A 24525-nucleotide genomic window follows, 5' to 3' on the forward strand; every position below is an offset into this window, starting at 1 on the left:
AGGCTCAATTAGCTTCCTCACCTTGATTCAGTAGGCATGGTTTGGATTTTAAAACCAAGTTTCAACCAGTTTGATGCCTCAGGGCTACGGGAGATCCAAGGTTGGGAACAGAACACAAAATCATCCTCCCCCATCTTCTCCTGCCTCACTACCCACCCCTAAAGGGCCAGCTCACCCTCAAACCAGGATCATGTCAAACAGCTGAGGCATGAGTGAACCGTGCTCCACAAAGTGCTTTATTTAAACAAGACGAAATCATGTGCTTCAGACTGTTTCAATGAGTTACATTAACATTCACTGTTCGTTTCCAACTGAGGCAGTGTCAAATCTTGTGCTTTAAAATACAAAAAATAAAATAAAAGCAGTGTCACTTTCTAAGTTCATGTACCATCTCTGAGGGGTAAGTTACAGGTAAATATAGGGTATTTTACAAAGTTAAAAGGGGGAAAGGAAGGTCGGAAACCCAGGAAAAATATTATCAATTCCATGGGAGAAACCACTTCTAAATCAACTTTAGAAACAGGAATGCCTACAGATTGGCTGGCTGTCTTACTGGAAATACTCCAAATTTGTGCTCATTCATCCCACTTTGCCATCTCTTCCCTGCTTTACTCTCAGAGAAAGGGAGAGTCTCCTCCTCGCTGATAACTTCATCACATCTGACCTAGCAATGCCACATGGAAAACCTAATTGAAAATATTCACTTTCAATTAAGAATCCAAAGCTCTTTTCTTTTCTCAATCCCTCCCTTCCATTAACCACCTCCCACCTCCCACTTCCCATAATCAGCGTTTGGTCACCAGAAAGCCCTGCCGAGCTCCCCCATCATTCCCAGATGGCTGGTGTCTCCAAAGTCCCAGGTTCTTTCCAGAAGGGAGCTTCTCTTGATCAATACCTACAACTCTCCAACCAGAGTCTTCACCCACCCTATTCTACCCAGTCCACTGGAACTGTCAAGTCACAATTAGAAGATTAAGAAAATCCTTAATCCTTAAGAAAATTAACAACGTGGAAAACAGATTAACATGTTTATGCCAAGGTTACTATTTGTACTGACAGAGCACAGTTTGAGTTTCCAAGGCAAGAGTTTTGTTGTTGCCTCCTGGTTGAGGGGTAAAAGAGCATCAACAAGTCTTGGAAAACAATTGTACTTGCAGGTCTTAAAATGACTTAAAGTGGGCAGCAATCCCAATACCCTAGTCAAGTAACCCCAAGCCTCCAACCCATCCTCCAGTACTTGTTAAAACTTAAGTTGTCCAGTGTTGTTAATGTGCACAGCGCCCCATGGACAACGAATTCTGTTTTGTGCTATCTGATCCCCTTAACACCACCCCAATAAAATTGGTCATTCAAGTCAAACCACAGGCCCTCCCCTGTGACGTGAGCACAGATTAACAGCATCATGTGCTTCTTCCATCAACACCTGTGGAACTGGCCCCAGCTCCTTCTCTGCCACTAAGCTCAAGACTATTTTCATTTGATCAACCTATAAACAAGCTGAATCCCTTTGAGAGAGAGAAAGAGAGAGAGAGAAAGGGGGGGGGGGGAGAGGGAGGGAGAGAGAGAAAAGAAAGGAAGGAATTTTTAAAACAGGAGAAAAGAAAAAAGAACTTGCTTTCCTCTTAACCACATTTCAGGGCTCACAGCAAACAGCTGCAGAGCCCTACAAATCAGTTTAGCATTTCAAAGAATCAAAATTCATATGATACTGGTGGGAAAAGCTTAGCTCATTTTGTAGGACTCAAGACATCCCCCCTTGCCATCTGCCAACACCTGTAGTGCAATTTCCTATGGCAAGAACATAGCTGAGACAGTTCCTGAATGGTCAGTTTATAAATCAAGATGAGAGCAAATGACGTAGGAGTTTACGTGCTGTGTTTATTCCTCCACTCCCCCTTGCCATTTACAAGAAAGCATATTTTAGAACTTCGGGGAAGTGCGAATGGGACAATATATGATAAGGGGAGGTTTGGAATGACTTGGCCAACCAAGGGTTTGTGATACTTAACACTAGTGGGATCCTAAGCCTAAATCAGAAATAGCTTTGACATCCCAGACATGGTGTCCAAAAAAAAAGACAACAGGTAATGGTTAGTGATAGATAAACCTGGATACTTTCCTGACTCCTGCCAGAAAATTTATAGGGGCCACAAGAAGTCAGAGTATAGCTGGGAAAATATAAATGTACCTATGGATAAGGAATTTAGCAAGTTAAGTTTTTGATAAGACTTAAGTAGAAAATTCTGGGCACTTTACTGTCCTGAAACCTGTCATTCTCCTTGTTAGAACAGGGAATATCTTTCATTTTGGCCTATCTCTCCAGACAGAAAAATCATGTGTCTCAAGTTATGGAGCTCGCCTGTAGAGAGACTATTGGTTCCTACCTGGATGGTAAGCTAGGAAGCTTCCTAGCTCTAGAGGTGTCATGTGAGATGATGACCATGAAGGAAGTTGACCTACTACAGCCTCAGATGACAGGTAGCTTTATGGGCCCCACTTTTTAAACCAAAGCCTAGCGGAGTTGACGATTGGCTCAAGATCACACAGTTATTAAAGGGCAAGATCAGGATTCAAAGTCCAAAGCCAGAACTCTTTCCCACTACACTAATTGTCCTCCCTAATGAGGTTGGTTGTTCCTCAAGTTAAAACAGAACTATGCCAGATGGTCCTCAAACCACTTCCCAAACTCAATAATAAAACCACTACAAGGTTGAATTTTTTAAAGGGAAAAAGCAGAAAGGAAGAGTCCCATCAGAGCTGGAAATTCTCCTTCTAAACAATCATGCTGTGCTCTAGTCAACTGGGTGGGAGCTAGGTGGTACAGCAGATACAGTCATGGACTTGGAGTTAGGGAAGCTTGAGTACAAAATCTGCCTCGGTCACCTCACTTCTAAAAGCAGCACCTACCTCCCAGGATTGTTGTTGTGAGGATCACATGAGAGAATATATGTAAAGCTTTTTGTAAACCTTTAAAGCATTACATAAATGCTGGTTATTATAATAGCCCCGTCTTCTCCAGCCAACGTACAATTGAACTTTTGAAACACAACCCATTTCTAAGCCTTCCTGTACACTCCCTACTTCACTTTAATTGGGATTATGGTTAAAAGTTTTAAATCTGGCAGTTTTCTCTTTAAGAAACAAGCAACAACGCTGCACCAGTTCATGTATTCTAGGGATTTCTTAGCATTCCAATAATTTTGTGGAAGGGTCACTAGATGGTCTATGATTCTTTGAGGAAGCCATGGTACAGAGGAAAGAACAGTAGATCTTGGGGACCCCAAAGGACGGAATTCCAATCTCAGCTCTATTCTGTGAACTTAGGCAAGTGAGTTAACCTCATCTGGGCCTCAGTTTCCTTCTGTATAAAATGAGAGGTTTGGGGTCGGTTGTGCTCCGTGGCCTAATTCTATCCTAAGTCCCCAGGTAGCAACAAAAATTCTAAACAGACAAAAAATGTTGCCTCAGGCACACACAAATGGTCTTATCCTTCTGGACAAAGGCCAAGGAAGGATTTTTTTTTTAATCACTTGAGGGGGATGGGGGGAGTAAGTGCTGTCAATACTAATTAATGATTTTAAAAGAATGAAGCTTAAACCCTGAAACCTGTGGCCTCAGCTCCAAAGCCCAAGGAGATCCCTGTGTGACAGGAGGCAAAGCCTTCTCCTGCTTCTTTCCTTTACTGAACAAAGCAAATATGCCACCCTCCACTTGGGGATCAAGGGGGAGGGCCCTGAAGGCCCCCTACTCAAACAAATAGTAACTGTTTCTCTTTTGGTCAGGAACCCTGAGGGTCTTCCCCTCCCAGTTAAAGGAGCCATCCCTTGATTAACTTCTTAAAGAGGCCTATTCACTGAATGAGCATTACCTTACTCAAAGTAAGAACCTGAAAAGACCTTAGCCTGAAAGGGCCAGGGTCTCCCAATGCATCCTGGGCCATCTCCAGTCATCCTGGTGAATATCAGACCACTGGACCACGATGGCTCTAAAGGAGAAAGTGAGGCCGGTGACCTTGCACAGCCCTCCCTCCCTCCCTCAAATCCAAGTCAACTGCAAATCTTGACATCATTTCTCTGATGTTATGGTCCTCTTTGCGAACAAAGGACAAACAATGATTACAACAACCATTTAGCACAGAGCAAGCAGAGGCTAAGAAATCCTGACGTGGACAACACCCTAAGAGAAAACAGGCCTCTGCTTTGCAAGGAGATTCACTCTTGCCACTGAAGCATAGTCTTTTCTCTAGCTAGACAATGAAATAGAGTGAGGCAAAGTCCTCGGTCGACTAAAAGGTGCCCCTCTTTCTTTATTCTAAGCTCCTAGAAAATCCAAGGTACCACCTCACATCTCCTAGCATGGTAAGTGAAAATTGTGCAGAATTTGGAGTCAAAGGATCGGGGTACTATCCACGTGACTTTAAGCAAGACCTAATGTCTTCAGTTTCGTCATCTATGAAGTGATGGACTTGGACTTGATGGCCCTAATGGACCTGTTGCTTCAAATCTATGATTCTATAAACAGAAGGGCAATTTCTCCAGACTGGGTGACTTTGAATCCTAACTTGGTGATTTAGGCACGGCTAATGATCTCAAAAAAGGCCCCGGGGCTAGAAATTTCACAGACCAGCCTTAGCAGCACACATCCTGCTCCAGTCTCTGTGTTCAAATGCACTCCTCCCCTCAAATGCAGTCTTCCCCATTTCTCTTGCTATGAGTTTCAAGGCCCTTCTAAAAACACCCTGGTTGTCATCTAAAAGTTCTGAGTAAGCCCTTCTTACTGAGAAGGCCGGAATGTGCTAGTTCATTCTTTGATTTATACAAAAACCCAGTAAATACTTTGGATTAACTGTAGGAAGAGAGAATTCTTTTCATATTTGGGGACACCACCATAATACATGATGTACATTTTTGTTTTCAGAAAGGTCAAAATTGCCAGGCAACAAACCAGAAGTGAAGGGTCAAATGGGCAGCTGCATTGTCCAACTCTGTTTATCTCTGCTTGGTTCTGTCAGAAACACTAGGAGTGTGGGCACTGACTCATTCCTTTCAAAAGGAATTCTGGGAAGGATCCTACAGGTGGTTTCAGGGTACAAAATGAGATATTTTTTCAGAACTAGTCAATAGGTGAATTGATTTTTCTTGACTATACATATTTGTTACAAAGATTTTGTTTTTCTTTTTTTTAATTAGATGGGAGTAGAAGAGATAGGAAATACATTTTTTAATTTAAAAAAATTAAATTTAAAAACTTTTTTAAAAAAGAATTCCTGCAAGGATTTGTCCATCAGCCAATTTTTGCATGTCTGTCAGGTCTAACTGGAGATCCTGACCTCGACTACTCCCATATTAGAGAGGAAAGTGTGACGTCATGGAAAGAGATATGGGTTAAGCCATTAGGGCAGGATTTGAATCCTGACACACTGCTACCTGTGTGGCCTTCAATACTTCCTTCTGTTCTGTGTGCCTCAGTTTCACCCTCAGTAAAATAAAGAGACCAAATCCTCTTTAAAGGCTAAAATATAATTCCCCAAATGGTGGCATCATGTAGAATTAAAGCAGAAGGAACCAGGGCCTCTGAACAACTAGCCCCTCCTCTAATGAAGAGCCCTAAATAATCCTGAGGCCCTGGCCCTTACTTCAGCCTCAATCTATAAGAACACGCGATCCAGGTCTGAAACAATCATTTCTACCAGATTCATGGCCCAGTTGCTGGTTGTTTGGAATTTTTAAATTGCATGTGAAAATACTCTGAATATTCAAAAAAGACAATTCCCCACTCCCACCCACCCCCAAAACACATACATACATCTCTCTTCTTCCCTTCTCCGCCACCTACACCAAACACACATGTAAGTGCCCTCTCACACAAAGGCACATGCACACACGTACACACAAACATACACAAAGATCGAGTCCTCTAGACACCACAAATCAAGATTCTCTCCCAGAGAGGGAAAAGAGTTGATTGAGAGTATCCAAGAGTTGTCTGCTGGTGCGTCTGCTTCCAGGTCCAAGAAAAGGAGGGTGACTTGATGGGGGTTTTGTATTCAAAAAGTTCCAGGTTGAAGAAAGGGTTTTCCGAGGTCCTTCAGGAAGCCTCCATCCTTCTCCATCTCAGTACTTCTTCATGTAAACAAAAGCTTAAGACTACTCATCTGTTTCCAGAAGGGCTGTGACTCAGCTGGTTAGAAGTCAGGGGTGGGGAACCTTGGGCCTCTAGGCCACATGGGGCCTGGAGGTCTCAGGTCCCCACCCTTGGTTTAGATCGTTGCTGGGTTTTCCGCTATCTCCTCTAATCTCTGTTCAATCATTAGTCTGAGAACCGTGTATCTGTGAAAAGGAAAATAAAGCATCAGTCGTCTGCTACCTGCAAAATTCTTCCTTCAGCGAAGTCTGAGGTTTCTGAAATCTGGTAACATGATTTGTGGAATTGTCCAGGCTCCTTTCCTAGCACTAGACCTGGGGAGGGACCTTAGAGACAAAGTCTAATTTCCTTATATAGCAGAAAGACCAAATTTGAGGTCTAAAGAGAACTGGGTTTGAATCCCACCTTTGACAATGACACTGTAAGGCCATGAGCCAATCATTTGACCTTTCCTGATCCTCGGTTTCTCTTTCTGTAAAATGAGGGTAATTGTATTTGTACTATTTCATAGGTGCTTGTGAGGAAGAAAGTGTTTCATCAACTTTAAGGCACTATAAAGAAAGGCTCACCTAAACTCTCTGGGTCTCAGTTTTCTCATCTGGAAAATAATACCAACTAGCATTTATATACCATTTTATAGTTTGTGAAACACTTCACATTGTCTCACTTTATCCTCACAACACTGGGAGGTAGGTGCTATCATTGCTACTTTACAGGTGAGGAGACTGAGATAAGCAGAGGTTACGTGACTTGGCCAGGATCACGTAGCTAGTAAGCCTCTTAGGCCACATTTGAACTCAAGTCCTCCTCTCTCTGGGACTCCCCTAACCAAGGTGTTGAAGTAGATCAGGCATTTCTAACCTTTTTTGTATCATGGTCCTCCATGGCCAATTTGGGGAAGCCCATAGACTCCTTCACGGAATAATATTTTCAAATGCATAAAATAAAATACATGGGATTACCAAAGAAACCACTTTTACTGGAGTACGATTATCAAAATATTTTAAAAACAAGTTCACAGACCCCAGGTGAAGAACCCCTGAACCAGATGATTTCTAAGATTCCTTTCCAATACCAACATTCCTTAAATATATTGTAATCAATAGTTCACTATTGGAAGGGCTAATCCAGGGGTAGAGAACCTTTGGCCTTCTAGGTCCTTGGCTGCAGCCTTTTGACTGAGTCCAAGTTTTACAGAACGAATCTTTTTATTAAGGGGATTTGTCCTATGAAGTTTGGATTCAGTCAAAGAGCCACACTTGAGGACTTAAGAGAACTTAGAAGAGAACACAGGTTCCCCACCCCTGGAGTCAAGCAGTTCTTAAACTTTTGGGTCTCTGGACCCCTTTATGCTTTTAAAAAATAGTCTCCCTGCTCCCTGAGCTTTTGTTTCTGTGAGTTCTATCTACTGATATCAATCGTATTGGAAATTAAAATGTCTTAGTGCTATTATAAAAACAGTTATGATCCCCTGTTAGGGTCTCAAGGACCCCAAGGGGTTCCTGGCCCATCGTTTGAGAACAACCTTTGGTATAGCCCATCCCTTTGACAAAGACAACATTTTAAGATGGCAAAGACATCCCAGATTTCATCAGTGTGGGTGTGTATTCCCTCTACTGATGTCATTGGTCAATCAACAGTCCCTTATTAATACATTCTATGTGCTACATACTATGCTAGGCACTAGTAGGAACACCAAAACAAAGATTAAACAATGCAGGAGCCTACATTCTATTATAACCCCACTAGAGCTAAGCAGATGTTATTCAAGAGCTGCCATGGCTAAAAAACAAAAAAACAAAAACATTGCCCTGCAGCCAACAAGGTGATGAGCCTCCCAGCCCTTTGCTAGTCTAGTCTTTGAACAAAAACAGTCTGTGTCACGGGGCACAAGATGAACCAGAAATAAACTAGGATGTTCCAGACAATCTGGTCTCACAGAGGTGACTCAGTCCTGGGAGGAATCAGCCTTGTTTGCTACCCTGATGTTCATCCCGGCTCCTACCTAACTGCTTATTAGGACAGCTTAACTCCAGGCATATGGAATTCCTGACTCAGGTGATTTTCCTCCTTTCCTCCAAGATCTTTCTCTTTGTTACATTTCCCCCCCTCCACTCCCACTCTCCCTTATTAATCATCCCAAGAAAAGAGACATTGCTGGGGGCTCACTTCCTTAATTAACGCAGTCATGCACAAGAATGGACAAGAATACTTTGGATGGGCACATGGGAGGCAAGCCTGGAAAATGAATGTTAAGAGCAGTCACTCATTCTTGATATACATGTATGCTAAAACCTGCATCATTGATCTGTGGCCCAGAAGATGAAGAACGCCCGTTCTGGAACATGAGGGATTCAATGCTGGGAGGTAGAAGGGGAAGGGGGACAAGAGGGAGCCCTAAGGAATTAAATAAACTGAGAAGAGGAATAGGAGTTTTTGCATTTCATTCTCTCCTCCCTGTCCAGAGGGCCCATCCAGAGTTTACAAAGGTCATCCCTCTGACAGCTGAGACCTGAGAGTCCCAGGGCCAAGTAGGCACAGGGAATAGACTAGAAATTAGAACACGGTAGTGAAAAAGGTACTTGTCTTAGAGTCAGAAGACCTGAGTTCAAAGTTGGGCTCAGATCCTTGTCGTTACAGTATTGCCCAGGAATAGTAAAATTGCTGAGGGGGCTGAAGTCCCTCCCAGCTCTAAATCAATTATTTAGGATCCCAAGATACTATTGAAGAAGGCCTTCAGCATGTTGGGAAGATCCTCTGGGAAAGAAGACAAGGACCCTACTGGTACAGACTAAGAAGGCACGGTTTGGGTTGTGGAAGGAACATCTGCCTCAAAGAGGGCACTGATCCATTCATTCGAAGAGTGAGGAAAAAAAGCTTATGTTTACTAGCTGTGTGACCCTTGGGCCCCACTTAATCTCCCTCTGCCTCAGTTTTTCCATCCATAAAATGAAGATTATAACAAATGAGCCACCTCCCAAGATTCTTGTGGAAACAGTACTTGGAGAACTTGAACTAATATAATGATGTAAATTATTATCTAATTATGGCTAATTATGGCAGTTTTATAATATAATAATAAATCTCCATGGGCATATTTTTCCTTTTAAGCACTTTCCTCATATACCTCTCAGCGCTTGCCACCCCTAGCACCTGCCCTGGAATGTGCACATGGCCACAAAGCACTGAATCAAAGCAGCCCCTCATCCTGGGGGTCTCAGGCACTCACTTGCGCATTAGTTTCTTCACTTCCCGGTCTTCTTCCTCTTTGAGTTTTTGAATAAAACTCTTCAGGACTGGCATTTCGAATTTTATGTACTGGGCTACCTGTGGAGAGGTCAGAGACAAAGGAAGAATGTAAAGGCAGGAAGAGGAAGCAGCTAAGTGGTTCAGGGGATAGAGCACTGGGCCTGGAGTCAGATTTGACCTTCTGAGTTCAAATCTGGCCTCAGACAATCACTAGCTGTGTGATCCTGGGCAAGTCACTTAAGCTTTGTTTCCCTTAATCCACTGGAGAAGGAAATGGAAAACCACTCCAGTATCCCTGCCAAGAAAATCTCATGGACAGTATGGGCAGCCAGACATGACTGAACAACTAAACAACAAGGGTAGGAAAGGTGGGAGGGAAGGAAGGGGTGGAGGAGATAAATCTGACAAGGAAAACTTCTCAGTTGACACATTAGCTCTAGGTTCTCCAGGGCCAACTTCCTCCCAGTGCTTAAGCAAATTGCTTTAGCCTTCCTAATCCTCTTAGACAGCAGATTCAAGCTACTGCCCCTCCATTATGCTACCACAGACTTATCTTGTACCTTATTTCTCTTCTGACTCATTGACTCTGAAATGAAACCAAAGCATCTTCCCTCAACTTGCTGATGGTGAGATAGGAAAAAACACAAGGCATAGCCTCCTTCAGTCAGGAATCCCTCTGTCACGTCCCTTAAGAGTGGAGTAAATGCTCCTCCACGGAGGTGGGATGGGGGCAGTAAAAATAATAGAAACCCAGGACTACTGGCACATCTTTATTAGCAGCAAACAAGGCTGATTTCTCCTAGGACTGAGTCACCCCTTTGGGAACAGATTGTCTGGAACTTCCTTGTTTATTTCTGGTTCATCTTCTGCACAGTGACACAGGCAGTGTGTTTGTTCAACAACCAGACTAGTGAAAGGCTGAGGGGCTCATGACCTTGGTCACAGGGCAATGATTTTTTTTTATTAGCCATGGAAGCTCTTGAATAACATGTGCTTAGCTTTAGTGGGGCTGTGATAGAATGTAGGCCCCTTGAGGGCAGGGATTGTTTAGTCTTTGTGAAATAAGAAGTAAGAGATGGCTGTCCACTTTGAGGAAGCACACAGTATGCCTCATAAACCTCCCCATTCTATAAAAGCAAAGCACAGCAGGAGGAATGTGAGACAATTCAACCACATCCAAGTTCCCAGCCAGAATTCTAACACTAAAAATCTGGGATTTCACAGGCTCAATCAAGGACTTTAGAGACCATCCAACACAACCCTCTTGTTTTATAGATGAACAAAATGAAACCTAGGGCGGGAAAGACACTTGCTTAAAGTCCCATATTGTAAGTTAGCACAGCAGAGTCTGAAAGCCTAAATCCAGCGTTCTTCTGCTACAACAGCCACTCATCTTCATGTATATTCCCTCCACTAAAAAGCTGTGATCCTTCTCCCAAGATCTCTTTACCCGACTCCCCACCCCAACCTCAGCAGAGAATATCATGAGTTGATGTGGCCTAAAAGTCCATCATCCTGTGGCTTACTTGGTGATGAGCCAGGCTGGCCTTTCCACAACAGATGCTCATTCCATCCTGGGCCCATAACTGAAATCTGTCCAGTGTAGAGGGATCTGTCAGAGCTCATGCTTTCCTAGTAGAGGAAGCCCTTCAAGAGCCCAAGGCCACCTCCACACTACCATGAGGATTCAGAAATGGATCTCAATGGAATCCACAAAAAAGCATTAATGTCAGCATTAGGAAACTTTCTGCTTCCATATCTCAGGATGGACACCAGGGGGCAAAAGCCAACTATTTTCCAAAAGCTTCTCCAAGAAGCAACCCAGTAATCCAGGCAAATATCACTTCGGATTTTTTCATCCACACTAGATAATGAACATTATTCCTGAGCTGACTGTGGGTCATTACTGTGAAGATGGATCCCAAGGGTCCAACCCTGCCACCAACAGCTCAACAAAGCAAGACATCTCAGTAGGACAAACAACACACAAACTGATTTCTGCCCTGCCAGTCATTCACTGAGAGCTTAAGGGCTTCATACAAACTCAATATCCAATACACATCAAGCACTGGGCTCATCTGCCCAATGGCACGGGCCATGGTTGTGCCCCGAGGAGAATCAACAATTCCTTGGGACAGGATCTTCCTGGAATCCATGTCTCTTGGGACAGGATCTGGCTGGAATCCACGTCCCTTGAGACAGGATCTGGCTGGAATCCACATCCCTTAGGACAGGATCTGGCTGGAATCCATGTCCCTTGGGACAGGATCTTGCTGGAATCCATGTCCCATAGTAAGCACAAGGTTTTTCATCTGGAAAGCCTTAAAGGACAATTGTCAAAGCAAAGTCAACTACGTGAAATCACTTGGGAAACAGGTACAGAGTCATCCTGGCTGGGCAGATGGTGGGTGGCATCCCTGGTCTATAGCCCGAGGGCTGTTCTCCTGTGCAGGCACCAACCCCAACCCCAGAGCACAATCTGTGCTCCGTTGATTTTACGCTACTATGACAGCCAGCTGGACATGTGATGATGGGGGCTAATACCAGCTTGCTGAGGAAGGGTTGTTTTCAAGATCAAATGAGGTAGGTGAAAGGATTTTTAAAAATACAATCACACACACACACACACACACACACACACACACACACACACACAGAGTATAATTTTTCTCCAGAATAAGACAAAGCTCCCTGACCATTCTGTTGCTGACTTGGAATCCATTTGCCCACTTTTAAGCAGGAGATGGCCTTAAAATGCCCCCATACCCTCTGCTCTTCTTCTCCCCATCTTTTTTCATCGATCACAGGGGTAGATGGGGAAGGATTATTCTAGTTTCCTTCATAAGGTGGCATAATGTGCTAGTTTTGCAGTCGAAGATTCTGTATTCAAATCCTGGCTTTGCTGCTTATTATGTAGGTGATACTGGGCAAATGACAACCTCTTTTAACCCGTTACAGTAATTAGGCTTGTTAACCTCAAAGATCCCTTCCAGTTCTGAATTCTATGATTCTGTGTTTCTCTTCCTTAGACAAGGCTTCCATCCTATATACTCACCCACCTGGTTCCCCCTCCTCTCTGGTCTTCAGCCCTGTGAGCTACCCAACTTGCAACTGCTTCAAGAATGGGAGGGAAGAGGATAGGCAGGAAAGAAATCATTCCTCAGAATACATAGATGCAAAAGCTTGGGGATGAAACACAAACCATTAACATTCCACAGGTTAGATGGCCCGTCCAAAGGTAACTCACATCATAGGTGACCTCTTCCACTTGGTCCTTCTCCATGAGGAAGACTTTAGAGACCTGTTCACATGGGCCTTGGAGGATTCTGGCAATCAGGGGGTAATCTGTGACCTTTAGCTTCTGTTTCTCTGGAATAGATAATCATAGGACCGGTCATCCCTCTGAGCAAAGTTTCTCAGTTCAGTCCCACCTTCTCGCACTCCCACAGTTAACATGGACAATCTGAGCAGGACCCTGGGCAAGTCACTTCACCCTGTTTGCCTCAGTTTCCTCATCTGTAAAATGAGCTGGAGAAGACAATGGCAAAGCACTCCAGTGTCTCTGCCAAGAAAACCCCAAGTGGGGTCATGGAGAGTCAATGAGTCAACAGCAGTGACATCAAAATGGGGATAATAATAGACCAACTTCATGGCGTCATCATGTGGATCAAATAAGATCACGTGTGTAAAATGCTTTGTAAATCTTAAAGTGATGCGTAAATGTTAGCTATTATCATTATCATCCCTAGCTAATTTAATTGGTCTGAGTATGAAGTAATGAAACTTTACGTTTCTGAGGTTTCTTCATCTATCTACTCAGCATACATTCTATATGAACATAACGTTGTCTTCCCCATTAGATTATGAGCTCCTTGAAGGCAAAGGACTACTTTTGCCTCTCTTTGTATCTCTAGTACTTGGCACAGTGCCTGGCACACAGTAAGCACTTAATAAAGGCTTACTGACTTGACTTTTTAAACAATCATGTATGACCAAAGGTTCTTAGAAATGTAAGATCATCACCATCCATTGCACAGATTGTACAGATGAGAAGACAGAGGCCAAAACGCCAAGTATAGAGTTGGGATTCAAACTCATGTCCTCTGATACTAAATCCAGAGTTTCCTTCCCTGGACCTTGCTACACTATTTAAATAGCCAAAGGAGTATTGTCTTCCAAAACAGGCACCATAGAGGACCACACTCCACTGATGCTACCGGGGCTCAAAATGTTCCTGCACCCATCTCCTCTGGCCACTGTCTTCAAAGATTATCAACGAAGGAACACAACAAAAATCAGCCCCAATACTTTGCAATCATAATTTTACTTCTGACCCCAAATGCTCTTCCCCATCTTGATCACCAGACTCCATTCTTAGTTAAGTTTGGGCTATTTGGCAAAACCAAACTCAATCCATTTCAATAAACATTTATTAAGTGCCTAGTGTGTACAGGGCATTGTTTCAAATGCTGGGGGAGACATGAAGACTTTGAAAAGTTTACACTCTAACAGGAGATAAAAATTCATACACAGGTAGCTAGAGGGTCATACTCCAGTGATGCTACCAGGGCTCAAAATGTTTCTGGAACTAGTACATTAAGTGCATTAGAGTGGTACAAAACAAAATGTTAGGGGAGGTCTGTAGGGGGAAAGGCTTCATAGAGCTATTTAAAAAGACCAATGTGGACGCACAAGGAACTCAACAAACAACCTAGATTATTTAAAAGATACACACAGAAGTCAGAAAGAAGGACAGGTAGTGGAGGGTGAATACAAATATATACATATATATGTATACACACACACACACATATATACATATATGTACATGTGTGTATGTGTACATATGTATGTATGTATATGGCAAAGTCTTGGGAGAAAAGCTCTGAACACACTAAAGCTCAGAAAGAGAGGTTGATGAAGGCTAATGACAGCTAAAGGGCTGGTTGTTTGTTTCTTAAAACTATAATCTTGCTCAGAGTGGATGGGAAAACGATCACTTAGGACAGAGATGGTGGGGCTACTCAACTTTAATTTCTTCTGTTGTCCCTACGAAAGAGAAAAGTCTTTGTAGGAGAATGACAGAACACAGCTAGATGACCACTTGAGGGATATGATGCACAGTAGCCAGGTGGACTAGGGACTGGCCAGGTCAGAAGACCTAAGCCCAGATTCTGCCTCCAATACAATCTCTGTGACTCTGGAAAGTCATTTACTAAGACTTAGCTTCCTCATCTGTAAAAGGGACATAATACTAACACCTAATTTCCTAGGCTGTTGTTGGAGGTCAAATAAGATACCTTATGTAAAGTTCTTTATAAATGCCAGCTATGTATGGGCTAGACTACATGTCCTCTCATGTTCCTTCTGACTGTGGGAGATTCTATGACCTTGTGATCTTGAGGGGCTAGCAGGAGTGGAGACTTGAGGACCTAAAGGGACACATGTGGCTTCGAGGCCTCAGGTTCCCTACCCCTGGTAGCATGAGTGGAGAAATTTAACATGGAAAAAAAGAAAGACAAAGATGACATTCTATTCATAGGGTACAGCCTGAGCAAGAGCGTAGAGACGGGAAAACACAACTCCTGTTTGGGGGGAGAAGAGTAGAAAGTTGCCCAGTTTGGCTACACTATAGATTACACAGAGTAGGGAAAAATATAAGAGAAGGCTGGAAAGATAAAGTAGGACCAAAATGTGGAGGGTCTTGAATTCTAGAGGACGGAGTGGGAACTTTACCTAGAAGCTAACAGGGCAGGCTAGTTTTCTGATCAGACTGACCAAGGCCACTGTTTTGGTTTTTTCCCTACACTTTCCTCTTTTTGGACAAGAAGAAAGCCTTTGGGTAACAGACATGTAGGGGGTGCAGGGTGGAGGTCATGCAGAGAGCTTGTCTTCCCATGTTCCCTCTCCTCTCACTGGCCTTCCACTCTAGAACCCTAAGCCATTCTATGTCCAGGAGCCTGGGGCTGGCATCCCAAGCCACTTCTCACTAGGGTTGCTTGTCTGTCTTAAATTCTTTGAGCTAAGGAATTTGTGGCCAGATCTACATATACAGAACAAAGACTTGCCACCATTAAGGAGCTCAAAAGGACAAGTCCTAACTAAGGGCTTGGATGTTATCTTACATACAAAGTTATCTATAAGTAAAAACAAGCAAAGGAAGAAATAATACTTTTAAAAAGTTACAAACATTTTCAAGCTTACCTCCACTGGTATGAACAATATATAAAGCAAATTCCTCAGCAGAATTCTCAATCTGAAAACAAAACCAATAATATCAAGAAGGGTTATTGATTAATCAACATGTATTTATTAAGGCCCTATCATACACTGTTTTTTTAATGAAGTCATTTGATTTGAATTACCTCTTCTCCCATTATCTTCATTTAAAAAACCTTTGACGTCATTCCCCACCCTCTCCTTTCCCCCAGTCTTAAACAAAAAGTTATCTCATCTCCTTACCAAGGCCAAGGCCGCTATGTGTGTACTTGATCTCACCCCCTCCCATCTTCACCCTACCAACTGGACCTTTCCCTACTGCCTCCAAACATCCATCTTTAAAAACCTTTACTAGATTCTACCATCCTTTCAAGCTATGGTACTATATTTCTCCTCCCATTCTTATATATTCTGCTTGAAAAAGCTCTCTGTACTCAGTACTACACGTCTTTCCTCTCACTCAACAGGAACTTTGTTATCAATGATCTTGTAACTGTCAACTCTGATGGTCTTTTCTCACTTCTCATCCTTCTCAATCTATCTGCTGAATTCGACACTACTGTCCACCCTCTCCCTCTGATAACTATTTCTTCTCTGGGTTTGCAAGTTTCTCCTTCTATATGGCCAATTGTTCCTCTGTCTCCTTCGCTGGCTCATTATACATATGACAAGCTAAATGTGTATCTTTCCCAAGGTTCCATCCCTTCCTCCTCTCCGTCTCTCTCTGTGTCTCTCTCTCCTTTGTTTCCTTCTCCCTCCATCACCTTCCATCTCCCTCTCTCCCTCCTTCTCTCTCTCTCTCCCTCACCTCATCAGTTCCCATGGGTTTAACTATCATCTCTATGCAGATGATTCACAGATAAAGACACATATATATTATGTACACATATACACAAACACATAGACATCCAGTCTTTTCCCTAAGATTCATGCCTGCATCACTAATTGCCTACTGAACATTTCAAAATGGATGTCCCATAATTCAACTTAACTTAAAATGAATTCTTTATCTTTTCGGAGAGCGCATTTAGAGAGCAACTAGTGGCATAGTAGATACAGCACCAGGCCTGGAATCAGAAAGACCTGAGTTCAAATCTGGCCTCAGAAAATTACTAGCTGTGTGACCATGGGAAAGTCACTTAACCTCTATTTGCCTTAGTTTCTTCATCTGTAAAAGGGGGATAATAATAGCACCACCTACTTCCCAAGGTTGTTATGAGGATCAAATGAGATAACATTTGTAAAAATCCCTTAGCACAGTGCATGGTATGCAGTAGGTATTTAATAAGTGCTTATTCCCTTCCCCTTCCCTTTCCCTCCTGGTACCAGACTTGCAAGGTTGCCCTTTGGAAATATATGGTCCCTATATATGTATTTCACTATGATGATTTGATCCCCCTCTCCCTGAAGATCTTATCCATCTACCTACCTATCTAGATATAGATGTAGATATATATCTATATCTATATCTATATAGATCTCTCTCCACACACGCACACGCGCATGCACACACACACACACACACACACACACACACGTGGGGAGGGTGCACCCCTGATTGATCTTGGGGGATTATTTTGCATCAACTCTTCTTGCTATGTTTTCTCATAAATTCCTTTTCTTAATGTTAATAAGAGTTCAACTGGCTGATTGATAACGAGAAGCATGCTGGTGGGGGTTCAGGAACTACAGTGGTAAAAGCTTCAGTCTCCTCTCCATTCTGTTCCTGACTTCTTCCTTTCCTTCCTATAATGCCTCAGGGTTACTCCTGAAACCCCGAGAGGAGTAACAGCTATCTTCTGAAGACCCAGCCTGACAGCATGAGTGGGGAGTGAGTCCAGAGAAGATGCTACACTTACACGTATACTTGTCTCCCTCGCTAGACTGTAAGTGGTTTCACATTTCCTTCTCCAGCTCATTTTACAGATGAGAAAGCTGGGACAAATGGGTTATATGACTTGCCCAGGGTCACACAGCTACTAAGTATCTGAGGCTAGATTTGAATTGATGAGTCTTCTTGACTCTAGGCCTGGTACTCTATCCACTGGGTCACCTATGTTCCCACTACATTGGTGTAATGGATAGAGTACTGAGTGTGGAGTCAGAAGTCTGAGGCTTAATAAATGCTTGCTTCCCAAATTTAAAACTTATGGAAGTGAATATCGAAAACTAAAAAATAAACTAATAAAAATTTTTAAAAAATGCTTGCTTCCTTCCTTCCTAGATTAGACATCTTGACCCTCTTATCTCTCATAATTAAGGATCCTACTCTCCCTGCTTTTGGAGGAGACCACTTGGCTATGGCCCTGACTCTCCCCACGAGCATCTCTTGGCAATCTCAACCACTGCCATGGTACTCACTAAAAACCATCCCATGGGTGTCCTTCTGCACCCCTACCATCAGCCATTGACCCCTGCCCAGAGGCTATTGGTCAGGACAGCTCTTGAAGACCACTCACCTTAAATTTATTGAGAAGGAGCTTGAGGACCTGAGGCGTTGTCATGGTGCTGTTGATTCTGACATTGGTGATGGAGCCATAGGCTGGGGTGAACACGGATGTCTACCAACAGAAAAGCACACCACCGCAGTTCTCATTAGAGTCCAGTGATGGGGGAAGGAAGAGAAGGAAGGGAAATAAGGAAGGTCATATTCTACAGCTGGAATATGACCAGAAGGCTAGAAGCCTGGGGGCAATGCCCTATTGACCCAGGCTTTCTGGACAGCTCCTCAGGTCTTCCACAGGACCAGGGGAACCAAGCCAAGCCTAAGAGACATCATCAGGGTTAACGACAAAACAAGTCCAAAATTTAAATGTTTGTGATACAGACAAATGGCTGTGCAGCCTGATGCTTTTCCCTATCACAAGGGGAGGAATCTACAGACTGGTTAACAGTAACCACAGAAGCTTCATTCGTTCTAGGAATCCAGATTCCCTATGTGGCTTCCTTTTTATAGGAGCTCTAGAAAGCCCAAGAGACCCTAACTTTAATACCTCTTTCCAGTGGTGACTAGGTAATTGGCGACCACTCCTATAAAACATATTGTTCTGTGGCTCTTTATCATACAAGTGGGCTTCAAGGGCAGTATTTATTCCAATAGAGAGAACAGAAGGGGCAGGCCGTCGAAGGCTGACTCTCTCTTATTCTGACTTATTAGTCTTCCATTGCCTTTTTCATTTTATTTCATGCAAACCAGTCCCATATCTGCCCCTCCATAAACTACCTATCTTGTAGAAGGATTGGGACAAGGAGATAATGTATGTAAAGACCATGTTTTATAAGGCATTGGTGGTTTTTGAGGACACCTTACTAAATATGCCCAACTATTAGTAAATTGAGGACTTCTGCAAGCATGGCTGCCAAAACAGTATAGTTGAGCCAGTTTCATTCCTAAGCCCTTGTAGAAAGCATCTGAGCAGTAGCTACATCTGTTCCTATCCAACCTGCCAGTCCAAAGTTCAGGAAGTCAATATGTAACCTCCCCGAGCTGTGCTATCCACGGACCCGTGCCCCTCCTTCCTTTGAAGTGGACCATCCATCCATAGCCCTGACTGTAGCTAACCCTCCTTGTCTTAAGAGAAGATATGGCTTCCTTCTCCCTGCCCACCCTCCTGTTCTACCTTATGGTTGTAGAAGTGGCCATTGATGGAGAAACGGTGCCGCTTGATGCGCCGCTGGTCACTAGGGGTGCGCACATTGCCACGGCGCCGAACCCCAACGTCACTGTGTGTCCTCATCAGCTGAGGGGTGTCTTCCTGTAGGGGCTTCAGGTCTCTGGTCCCTGGGAGGGAAGTGATATATCATGAGCCCCACTTAAGGATCTGGCCATCATCTTTACCCAGTCACAGCCCTTGGCTGGCCACTAGCCATGTTTTCAAAATGCCATACCTACAAACATATACCTAATAAAAACTACACTCTATCCAAAAATCTCAAGAAATTACAAAAGAGATCACTCCTGCCTTCTCATTGGCCTCTCTGTAGGCAGTCAGTTGGCGGTACAGTGGAGCCAGAAAAACTTCAAGTTCAAAGTTCAAGTCTGGTGACTTCTTAACTTCCATTTGCCTCAGTTTCTTCATCTATAAAATAGGGAATATAACAGCAACTACCTCTCGGGGTTGTCGTAAGGATCCATGTCAAGCACCATGCTAGCTATGATTATTATTTCCTAGCTCCATGACTCTGCACTGCCATGGCTCTCCTCCTGCCTCTGGCCATTTCTTCTGTCCCCTGGGCTGGGACCTTTCCCTCCTGACCTTGAAACATGAATGTCCCCTGCAGTGCAGGAGTTTAAACCAATTCTGGCATCCAAAGTCTGGCTTTAATCTATTTTTCCAGGCTCATCTCATACTACTTCCTTCCACAGCCAAATTAGGCAACTCTCCATCCCACTTGCAACGTGCCTTTTATGTCCTTTGTCCTTACTTATTCACTCCATCCCTTTGTGTGTGTGTGTGCCCTCCCATCACCATCTGCTGAAGCAGCCTTCTTTCAAGGCACAGTTTAGTGGCCACCTCCTCCATGAAGCCCTCATGACCACTCCAGGTGAAAATGAACCTCTCCACCCACTAAAGTCCTCTTTACTTTAATCTCTATCCATTAAATTTATCTTAAGAGGTAACATGGCACAATAGACAAAAAGTTGGCCCCAAAGCCAGGAAGGACTGGGTTCAAGTCTTGCCTCTTCACATATATTGGCTATGTGACCCCAGGTATATCACTTAATCTCAAGGTGTCCTACATATTTGAAACTATAAATTTAACAACAATTGTCAAGCTGCTTTATAAGAGGTATTTCCTCTTTGAGTCCCCGAGTACTTGAGAGATGAAATCACCGATCTAAGCTAAAATATACAACTGAGGCCTAAAAATGTCAGAAGTCTCTCCTCTAAAGTGAAAAGTCTTACAAAAGAGATCTCTGAATTTAGATGGATTTCCTACAATACTAGAGATAGCATCATGTACTTGAAAGACCACTAGAGTAAGACCTCTGTTCAAATCCTGTCTCCAGCACTTATTATCTCAGTAACCATAAGTAAGTCAGGGTTAGATGACCGCTAGGATTTCTAAACCCTATAACTTCATTAGAGTTCATAGGTCCCAACCTTTCATATCCTCCTTTTCCCCCAATCAATCAGGATTATTTCTTGTTCTTCTTCTCCTAGCTGTTAATAATATCTAGCATTTATAGTGTTTAGAGTTTGTATTTGTTGTCTCATTTGATCTTAACACCTGTGATGTAGATGTGTTAGAATTATCTCCATCTTTACAGATGAGGAAACTGAGTCAGGCAAAGGTTAAGTGACTTGCCCAGAGTCACATAGTAAGTGTCTGAAGCTAGATCTGAACTCAAAAAAATTCTTGCCACTTTTCTGAATTTACAGCTCCCAATGGCCCTGGAAGTAATATTTTCCTTAGTTATCACATTTATTAATTATCCAGGAGAATAAGCAGGTAGAACATTCTGAACACTTCCCAGACTCTGCTCCCATGGGGAATGGTCAGGAAGAGCCCCCAGAAAAGAGAATAAAAGACACTGGCCTCAAAGCACTGGGCTCAGCTGGGATTTGAACCACTGTGCCTGCCTCTCCAATCTGCTTTAGGGTCCACATGTGGGACCAGTCTTACAAAGAGGCAAAGTTGTCTGTGTGTCATGATGTAAGGGGCAATCTTCCTCAATGTCGCCTGAACTAAGCAGGTGCCCGGGCTGACTCCCTAGCTCAGACTCTCAGCAGCTCTCCAGTGGCACTTTAACTTTACCCTAGGTGGACTCCAGCTATGAGTAACTGACTCTCATCCTCTGACTTAAGTTAAGGCCTTTCTCTAGAGACCATATTTTATTTATTGTCAAAGTAGTGCCAAGATAAAGAACGTATTAACTGTGATCCCAAGCCCCCACCACTTCAGCATAGCCAAAATGACTCATCAATTTCTTTAACTACAGACAAGAGAAATTTAGGAACAAAGGTATCCCTAGTAGTCTGGCATGGAGGGAAGAGGTTTGGGGAGGGAGAAGAGAAGGTGAGGAGGGAGCAGCAAACAGAAGGGAGCGGAAGGAAGCCCCACTCACACACTTCAAAGAGTTTTCTAGGGCTAATCGGCATCCCACATAGTCACGGCTTCTGGGGAACTAGAAACCCAGGCCACTCTTCTGGCCTAGTGAATTTCTCTGATCTGATCTGTCCTCTTCAGGGAACACTCCCCACACATTGTACAAGCCATTTTGGAGCCCGGACCAAAAGAAGAGGATGTGTTTGCTACGAGCTATGTGTGGCTCGGCAGAAGGTCTTCTATGACTTCCCTGCTCACTTACAGTCCAAAGGTCATGGTCTTCTTACTTCATGCTCATCTTAATTTCATAGATTTATTGCTACAAGGGGTCTAAGAGAAAATCTAAATCCACACCCCCTCATTTTACAGAGGGAACCAAAGCCAAGAAAGGTAAAGTGGACAACAGGAGATTAGGGTAACAGGTGGCTGAGTCAAGATTCAAACCCAGCTCCTTAGACAGCAAATCCAGGGCTACTGCCTTGCCAGGAAAGCACTGTCCTTGGGACTTGGCACATAGCTCCTCCTGCACCCTCCCTGGAAGTGAAGTGAGGCTGTCTGTCTCTTATAGCTACTTCTTATCCCCCACCCCCTGACAGGAGAGATCTGAATTTAAATCCCAGTTTGCTACTTATTAGCTGTCCAACTACAGAGAAGTTACCACACCTTTCTGAGTCTCAGTTTTCCACAATGATAGAGTGAGGAGCCTGGAATCAGGAAGACCTGAGTTCAAATGTGGCCTCAGACGCTTACTGGCTGTCACTTAACCTTGTTTGCCTCAGTTTCCTCCTCTATATACTGCAGATGGTAACAGCACCTCCCTCCCAGGGTCATTTTGAGAATCAAATGAGATAGTTATAAAACAGCACAGTGTCTGGACACAGTATACACTATATATAGTTAGCTATTATTATACATGTCAGCTATTATTAACATCGTTCAAGGGTTCAAGCTGACCTCCTGAATAAAGGGAGCCTAGTCTTTCTCCATTAAAAAAAAAAGGCTGCTGCTTCACCTCTTGGAGTTATAAAAGAGAACAGGGCTGGGAAGAGGGGGAGAGTGAATTAGAGATAGAACCTGCCTAGACACTCTGGCTCCCCACATAATCCTGCCCCTTTCTGGGCAAGATTATATAGGCTAACCTGCCACTCTTCCCCAAGCCTGAAACTACTCACTTCTCAAACCAACCCAAGTCAAACTCTGAGAAAAAAAAAGAATCGGGAAAACACACTGGCCTTGAGAACTAGGATTACATCTTTTAATGGGCCCCATGACCCTCCCTCCCAAATTTCACCTGTTGGGCTAAGCCGCCTGTCACTTCCAGGGGCTGCATCTGTGTCTGTTATCTGGATATCTGGGATGGCCACAGGCTTCATTATGGACCTAAGAGACAGAACAGAGAGAAGATGAGCTCCTCGGTGGAGCTATTTCATTTTTGTCTTCATTTCCCTGGGGGTCTGGTATGCAGTAGGTGTGTAATAAATGTTTGCTGAATGGAATAGAGAGGCCAGTTCAGCCCAAAGCAAGGCGGCTGATGTTTGGTTTCCTTGGTTCTTTCAGCGGTGACAAAGAACACACTCTCATGGGCTCTCAGAATGGTACTAGCGTGTGGCAGGGGGTGGAGGGAACCTTCCTACTGGGCTGGCCCAGCTCCCAACACCTGAGGATGAAGGCCACCTCCAGAAAAGACAAGGGGTCCTGGCACTTTGCATCTGCAGAAATACAATTGCCCATTTCATCATACTCCGGGCCTGAGAACAAAACCAATTTGTTGTCTGAGGTCGAGACTCTGAGTCCATTTGGGTTGTGTTGTTTATTTGGGAAAATGCTAACAGAGTTCCTTTGTTCACCAGGATGACATCCTGGAAAGGTTTCATCTCTGCTGGATGAAGAACTCCGGAATCTTAAAAGAAAAAAAAAAACCCACCTGGCAAAAATTAGGCCTTGTGGAAAAACAGTATGGACAAGCACCTGGTGGGTACAATCATGCCTCTTACATTTCTCAGTCTTCTCTGAGACAAAGCCCACCCACAGGGCTGAAAGAAGAGAAAGCTGGGTACCAGACAACCTCTTGGTGGCCTATGACTTGGTAAGATATTACGTCATCTCTCCCCAAGGCCAAGGGTCGGGTGGGGGGGGGGGGGTGGGGAGTGAAATGGGAGAGAACACAGAGCAACCCACTCAAAATCATCAAGGAGGTTACAAAAAAATAGGTCAAGAAGGAAAAAAAATATTATTTGGGAATATTTGAAGCATGATCAAAAACCACATATTTCACGTAGTCTGGGGGATGAAATTTTTAAAAGGGAAAATTAAGGCTGAAACTATGAACTCCTGAGCAGTCCATAAAAGTCTTCTGAAGAACATCTCCCATAAGGGAAATTTCCTGACCTCATTTCCATCTCACAAGAGGTGGAGGATGAAGAACAGACACTGTAGGGGCTGAGGGGCTGGAGGATGTTGCTCTGTGGAGAAGTAATACCAAGGAGAAAAGCAGGCAGGGTCACAGGCTACACAGGCCTAGGTGGGCCACTATCAGAGCCTTCTCATCCAGACTTAAGCCCTCCCACAGTGAGCCACATAGACAGGCCATAGAATGGACTGGGCCATAGCAAGGTTAGTGCTTGTGACTGGGAGTGGTAGTTATGGGTTCCAACTCCCAGGATGACTTCCTTTTCTTTTCTCCTTTCTCACTTCCTCCCAACAAAGCCCAAAAGACCAAGGATTACAGATTTATATTTGAAAGGGACCATAGAGGTCCTCAAGCCTAACTTTATTTTACATAAAAAGAAACTGAGGCCCACAGAGTTTATAAGTTGTCTGAGGTCACCCAATAAATAAATATGAGGTGGGATTTGAATCCAG

At 43.6% G+C, this 24525-nt stretch overlaps 1 protein-coding gene across 1 annotated transcript in view; it reads right to left on the bottom strand.

Annotated features, from left to right (window-relative positions):
• Nucleotides 1-5184: 5184 nt before the first annotated feature.
• Nucleotides 5185-24525, bottom strand: part of RASSF2 (Ras association domain family member 2) — a 65860-nt gene continuing 46519 nt past the window's right edge. The window contains exons 5-11 of the mRNA XM_036751007.1: nt 22955-23043; nt 19233-19393; nt 18072-18173; nt 15598-15649; nt 12641-12762; nt 9374-9471; nt 5185-6329 (exon numbers count right to left, since the gene is read on the bottom strand). Of these exons, the coding sequence (XP_036606902.1) occupies nt 6260-6329; nt 9374-9471; nt 12641-12762; nt 15598-15649; nt 18072-18173; nt 19233-19393; nt 22955-23043 (694 nt within the window). The 3' untranslated portion in view covers nt 5185-6259. The remainder of the gene's footprint in view (nt 6330-9373; nt 9472-12640; nt 12763-15597; nt 15650-18071; nt 18174-19232; nt 19394-22954; nt 23044-24525) is intronic.

Source organism: Trichosurus vulpecula, chromosome 3, assembly GCF_011100635.1.
Source record: "Trichosurus vulpecula isolate mTriVul1 chromosome 3, mTriVul1.pri, whole genome shotgun sequence".
NCBI lineage: Eukaryota > Metazoa > Chordata > Mammalia > Diprotodontia > Phalangeridae > Trichosurus > Trichosurus vulpecula.